The sequence below is a fragment of the Raphanus sativus genome, chromosome 5 (assembly GCF_000801105.2).
Source record: "Raphanus sativus cultivar WK10039 chromosome 5, ASM80110v3, whole genome shotgun sequence".
NCBI classification, from domain to species: domain Eukaryota; kingdom Viridiplantae; phylum Streptophyta; class Magnoliopsida; order Brassicales; family Brassicaceae; genus Raphanus; species Raphanus sativus.
Window position 1 is genome coordinate 15934796 of NC_079515.1, and position 7069 is coordinate 15941864.

The 7069-nt window shown below is 31.9% G+C and overlaps 1 protein-coding gene across 1 annotated transcript; it reads right to left on the reverse strand.

Moving 5' to 3' along the window:
- Positions 1-2966: 2966 nt before the first annotated feature.
- Positions 2967-4660, reverse strand: LOC108858364 (kunitz trypsin inhibitor 2-like). Its single transcript, XM_056985710.1, has 2 exons — positions 4395-4660; positions 2967-3453 (listed from the first exon to the last, which is right to left on the reverse strand). Exons 1-2 carry the CDS (start codon positions 4625-4627, stop codon positions 2967-2969), a joined length of 720 nt encoding a protein of 239 aa, XP_056841690.1. The 5' UTR covers positions 4628-4660.
- Between the last annotated feature and the right edge of the window lie 2409 nt (positions 4661-7069).

Consider the following 7069-nt stretch of genomic DNA (forward strand, 5'->3'; position numbering starts at 1 on the left):
TTTCAATATTTTGTTGGTAATTTATTGGAGTTACGGATAAATACTCATTTGTATACTTCAATATGTATTCAACATACACTATAAGAAAGAGCATAGATAGCATCATTATGAAGTGTCAAAGTATAACAGACTCTAGTTTAAACTATATTAATTAATCTCATAAAAATAGATAAAACTCAAATGTTTTAACTAATATATAATATTCTAAAATAAAATATTATTTCATTGTTAAGTAAAATTATTTTTAAAAATATAAGTCTAAAATGGAAATTTTCTTTAAATTAATAATTCTACAAATTAATAATTATTATAGTTCCAAAATTATTAAATTTATAGAGTTTTTTGTAATTATAACTTATTAATTTATGAATTTAGTGGAACCATATATTTCCCTAATTTTTTTTTAAAAATATTATTATTTTATTGATTTGTGTTATATTTTTGAATAACATAAATTCGAGACCTAAGAAATTTATAAATTTCAACTGTATAATGATAAATGCATAAACTTTATTAAATGGTGAAAAAACCAAAAAATCATATGTTAATCGGCTGTGGACGAGATCCAAAGAAGAATATAGTTACTGGTATAAATATACTTAGTATCATCATGTCTGATCCGATTTTGCAATATCTTCTGACTAATGCTAGAAATAGTGGAATCTCAAGAGAGAGAGAGAGAGAGAGAGAGAGAGAGAGAGAGAGAGAGAGAGAGAGAAGAGAGAGAGAGAGAGAGAGAGAGAGAAGAGAGAGAGAGAGAGAGAGAGAGAGAGAGAAGAGAGAGAGAGAGAACATGGCGTTTCTGTGTAGAACTTGATTATAATAACAGTAGCCTACCCCCTTTGTCATCAGCCGAAAAAACCCATTTCGTGGTTGTACCTAATTTCCAAACACCATATGTTGTATAGATATGCATCATAGTGAAAATCACAAGACAAACTATGGAGAAATCATAGATTTGATGAAGAAGAAAATGGAAAATCATTTTTTATATTTTGACAAAACAAATCGATCAAGACACGTTTTAGGAAGTTTTTCTTAACTGAAACTTCTTTTTCGAAAAAAAAAATATATATTCTCTTTTTTTTTTGGTAGGCAAAAATATATATTCTCTTATCCCTAGAAGGCACCTTCTACACTATTAGAACCATGACAAAAATTCCGTATGCAATTTCTAATTGTAGACATTCGTGTAATTTCTAGAATTCGTGTTCCTCAAAATATTAGAATACTTCATAAAATTAGAAATTATATTCGACGAAAAAGTAGCTTTCCTTACAAATAGTAGAATACACATTCCCCATATTTAGAATTTTAATTAATAGTCGATTGTTAATTGTAAAAAAGTAGATGGACTTGTTTATTTTGGATTTCGTTTTCTGCTAACCCATTTTCCGCAGAAGACAAAATTCTACTTTTAGTAAAATGAAATTTAAAAATTTTATTTATCAAGATTTTCAACAAAATAAAAATATGTGTTTGTGTATATGGATGTTTTATTAATTGTTTATATTTTTGATATTTTTTGGACTCATAAAACTATTTATTTCATTAAATTTCAGAAATTGAAAAGGTAGAAAGAAGACAAAATGGACAAAAATGGTTTTATATTAGGGAGACAACCATGCCTAATTTTTGTCCGTTTTGGCAATTTGCCCATAAAACAAATCAAGATGAGAGTGTCTGGTTTTGGACATTAACCATACTTGAGTTGAAATTGCTGAACCAATTCAAATTTGTGAAAAAAACGAGGTTAGTAGTTTTTGGTTTTTCTTTTTCTAAAAACAATTTTTAGTTTACAAAAAATAAATTTTCAATCAATCAAAAGAATTTAAGAAGGATTCTCTAAAATATAGTATAAACTGTTTTTTCAAATAACTGTAATTTTTACGTGAAGAAACAAAACAAAAGAAAAATTTTTAATGGTTTTTTAATTTTATAATTTTTAATTGTATTTACTATATTTATGCATTAATATAGAAAAAATAAATAGAAATGCTAATACTATAAAAATAAGGTTTAATAAGAATTATTTCCTTAATATATATATATATATATATATATATTATGAAAATTAAACTTTTCAATAAAACTAAACTAGTTATTTAAAATATATTTTTATGTAAATTTACATGATTTGTTAATAATCTATTGGTTTATTTATTAAAATGTGTGATATATTATTTTAACAATATTAAGTCTGTTTTAAAAATAAAAAATTTAACTTCTATGTTAATTAAAAAAAAACAGACAAAAAAATCATTTATCAAAGTTTAGAAAAACCAAAGTCTAAAGATTCAGAATTCGAAAAAACAAAAAAAAATCAAAAATCAATCTAAAATCACCATTCATGTTTTTCAAAAAAAACTAAAATCTACTAAAAAACCACAAACAAAAATTTTGAAACTAAATGCCAAAAGGTAAAACACACAAGAATAAAAACCAAATACTAGTTTGGTTTTAACTGGTGACCATCAGAAATATTATGAATGAGCAGGGAGAAAACGAAGAGGAATAATTAAATTATAAGAATGAAAAGGAAGATTTTTTTTTTTCAATTTTGGTGAAAAAATATTTGTTATATATTCCTCTAGAATAAAATGAATGAGAAAAAAATCATTTCTTATTTAATGATACAAAATCAGAAATAATATTGAATGCATTGTTCTTTTTCATTCTTCGGTCACCGGTTAGATTATAAATGTAAAAACTTTGAAAACAATCGGACCTTCATTTTTTCAAATATTAATAGCTTATAAAACGCTTTTCTCTAGCTCTTTTTGACGAATGAGTAATTAACACTTAGAGATTGTACTTGTGTTTACTGATAAATTGCTTATGAAGTTATGATCGAGCAATCAAGGATTTTGACATATCTTAAAAAGAAAAAGAACATTTCATAAGTGACAAAGACATATTTAGCTTTTCATTACATTTAGTTGGTTTAGTGACGTTGTTTCTACTTTCTACCCATTATTTTCCAACATATTAAACACCAGTCTCAGAAGCATACTTAGACTAAAATTCTGAAATAAATTTTCCGTGGATGTCTCAACCTTATGGAACTTAACTGGAAAGGCATTGTTATCGTCATCATCATCGTTAAGAACAAGTATGGGGCCACCGTAAAAGCTGGTGGTGGCACCAACACTCTTAATACCGTTTATAGCCGAGTAACTCTGGTAATGAACGAGCTTGTAAGTATTTTGTTCGTTTCCATATTTCTGAATCCTAAAAAAGCTATCTTTCCTGTTAGAGCTACCACCGATCGTTATATAACGCTTGTTGGTACACGACGAGGAGGATTCAACTTTCCATATCTTTGAGGAAGGGCATGGCCAGATCAGTGACTCGAAAGCGATTGTTAGGTTGGTGTTTATCGATACATCATTGTCTCTGTCGAAAAATGGAGTAGAGAAAGTAATAGGTAGGCCTGGTTGAAATGGAAGGTGTTAATGTAGAGAGAGCGACAAAAACTAGTGCAGAAAGTAAATGGCACACAAAGTTTGTTAACGGGGTTCTTTTCCTACATCCCCGGGACCTCGTCCAGATTTCATTGACTTAGAACAAGGATCAACCTACAATTGCTATATGGTACAACACACACGAGTGTCTACCACTCTTTTCTAAGGAGCAATCTACAAAGATTAGGAATACAACAGATCCCATCCGGACACGCCAGAGCACACTGTCTTCTACAGTTGCAATCTTCACAGACCTCTTCAATGAAACCTCCTTTGCTAAATTCCCCCTGAGTTCAGACTTCAATCTTCCACTTCTCGGAAGTACTTCACCAAGTATGTCAGCACCCAACGCACACCAGTGACACAAAACGCTTGATCCTCCAAGTACACACACAGCTCACCACGAGCTACACACGATGGCTAACTCCACCATACAAAGCGTCAACACCAAGGACACCAAACTAAGTCCACATCAGACTCCATCGACAACTACTACAGACACTGCTTCGACACCAAGCAGATACACCAATATACAATGAGATCCTCTTACTCTTCTATTATGTGAGGTCTGACTTTCTCATAAGGCACGTCCCTCCTTATATAGCAGACCAGAACTTGTTCTCCACGTCTTTAACTTAATCTCCAAGTCTTCCATTTGCTCTCCAAGTCTTTCCAATACACATAAGGTAACTTTCCATTATCTTTATTGGAAAACTTCACCTTCAAGCAAACTCATTTTGCTTTATGGAAAACGTCCATATGTCTTCAAGCACATATCATCTTTCATTTTCTAACTCAGGAAGTCCACGATCATCAATAAACTCGAATTCCCATTCAGCTCCATCTTCATGCCACACGCTTGTAGTACCTCCTGTAGTATTTCACGAACTAATACTGAATATCTGAGGAATCTGCATCTTCAGAAGGAGTGTTTGGACAATACCTAACTGACACAAATGGGCTAAATCAATGCTTGTTGGGACAAAACCACCTTCTTTCTTGCCTGAAGCTGGTTGGATATAGTATTGGCTCTGTCTCTGAATTGGGTTTCCATTTGTGTCTTTGACGTGTTTTACTTCTGCCCCGGTTGTTACCGCAGCAGCCGAGACTAGAAGGAACAAAGAGATGAATGAGAATGGGATTGCTGTCTTATTGTTATTCATAGTGACTCTTGGGTGACTTGAGTCTGAAGTAACAATTTGGTATGGTTTTTTTTATATTAGCAGACATTGATTTGAGTATTAAATTATAAATGTAAAAAAAAAGTTTCGATGTTGTGAGTACATTTCATAAAGTATCGGCGGGATGGTCTTTTTGAGATCTTTTTGTTTGCTTTAATTGGCAACACGAGAAAGAGATTGATTATTCACATAAATGAAGAAAAAAACCATGGAACCAAGCTAAAAGATGAGGATGATAAAGAGTGAAGCCACCGATGACTCATGGAAACTAGATGTCCAACGACAGCAGCATGTGACTCAATGCTGATTCTATTCCTGATATGCTTTTATGGTAAAATATATATTATGCCAAGATGCTTAATTCAGTGACCGTTCATTTGAAGCATTGAAATAGTATATTATTCACCACCGTTTCTTAGAAAAACCCAACAATCACTCAAAGCTCAAGTTTTACCAAAAGAAGTATGTTGAAGTTTCATCTTTTACTTAATCAGGCACAAGAGGCGCAGATGACAAGTGCAAACGAAGAATAATACTTAGTGCATCTCCCACTTCACTTTATAATTTACTCTAAAATAGATTTTAGAATAAAAAATGTTCTAACTCAATCGTATAATGAAATAAATACGAGTTTACTTCATAAATAAAATAATTATTTTTAAAGTATTATTCCATTTTTCGCTTTATATTAGAGTACAATTGGAATAAACAATTGGAATAAATTCAATTTGATAATGAAATTATTCTATTTTAATGTATAAAATGGTGTTTTATAACTTCAAATTTAAAAATAAAAATTTAAAATAGTGTTATGAATGTGTGTATCTTATTAATGTAGAATATGAACTCCTTATATATGGAACTACAAGATGGGCCACTAATGGGCAAAAGCCTAATAAGTATCTTTTGGATAAATATCCACCTGAACCAGTCGGTTCATAACACTTCCCCTGGATGTTGAATCCATCTTGAGTTCGCCAGATACCAAATCCTTTTTGGGCTTGTGATACACTTTACCAATTACTTGGTGTTGCCTCATTAAAACCTTACCAGGAAAATCCAGTGGGACAAAACCATGGTGAAGGAAAAAGAGTACAACATGTATCACTTCCCCTGATTTGTACTTCCGTATATGCTCTTGAGGTTGGCGCATGAGTAGACTGGTGGTAACTTCATGGGCACCAAGTCTCTGAGCTGGTCTTCTAATGTGCACGTCCTGGACTGATAGGAAGGTCTCATGGACGCGGTGCTATTGTAGACATGGTAAAGAAAATTTCCGATGCTGAATCTCCATTCTGCATTCAAGGACTTGGGCTTCTTCATCCTCTGGCCAACGTGTGCATATAACTCGTCTGAGATCTATCCATGTATGGATCCAATTTTTATAACCTTTATCATAATCAAAAACAAAACCAAACAAACACATCTTTGGGTTTGGTTAGTATAAAACAATCTCAAACATAACAAAAAGGATATTTCAATCCTGTCCCATTGCCTTTATATTTAGAAATAACTTAAGCTTAGTTCAATGCTTATGTTTGGATGTGTATGGCAAACACATTAAGGCAATGCGCCAATAGCACATTTGGCAAGGGACGTGTATGGATTTATTTCCAATGCCTCATGGTCTGATCATTAACAACATATATGATCATATTGTACTCTGAAGTCATTTAGATGTATAATATTAAGTTTAGACTTAACTATGGTTCCACTTGTGAATATTTACATCTGGATGTGCCTTGAGTCTTTCTAGACTAAGGACATATGTCTTTGTCCAATCTAGGATCAAAGGATCCGTGACCAATCTTAGATGGTCTTATGACCATGTTCGTCCTTAGGACAAAGTGGGTCAGTACATGGACCGAGTTAAAAACATTCGACCATGGGTCTTACATTGGCTTGTATCCAGACTAAGGTACAACTTCTTTGTCCTTCTTATGACCTAATGATTCTATGTCCGGATCTAGGGACTATGGAACTATGTTACCATACAATGGGGCTACCCATATTTATATAGTAAACATTTAGATTCAATGAACCTTATAGACTTCACAAAATGGTTCATGCCTAATGTTTTGTCATCTTTTATATATGCCTTATTGATGCACAAGGATTTCATCTCTAAGTATATTTAAGATACTTACTTTGTAATCCCAAACAATCTTTGTTTGTCCCAAACTTAATCTTTCCCAAAACATTCATTTCAATGCTTTCATTAGATAGTCTTTTGGGAAGTGTCTACAGAGGTTCCTAGGATATTTTTAGATCATTATCATACACTTATACACTTTAGTTCTCGAGAAGTTGTTGCATTTGGCAACTCAATATCCTCTGAGACTTTCATTTCTATTCATTATCCAGTGGACTTATTCATAGTCGGTTTATACATCCTTTAAACCGAAAATCTAATATCTTTTCTTA

Bases quoted from the DNA above. Each gene is read 5' to 3' on its own strand.
- LOC108858364 (XM_056985710.1), bottom strand. From the start codon at position 4,627: ATGAATAACAATAAGACAGCAATCCCATTCTCATTCATCTCTTTGTTC. The intron at 3,454-4,394 runs ACTCCTTCTGAA...CTCTCTACATTA, and splicing joins CAGTTAGGTATTGTCCAAAC to ACACCTTCCATTTCAACCAG.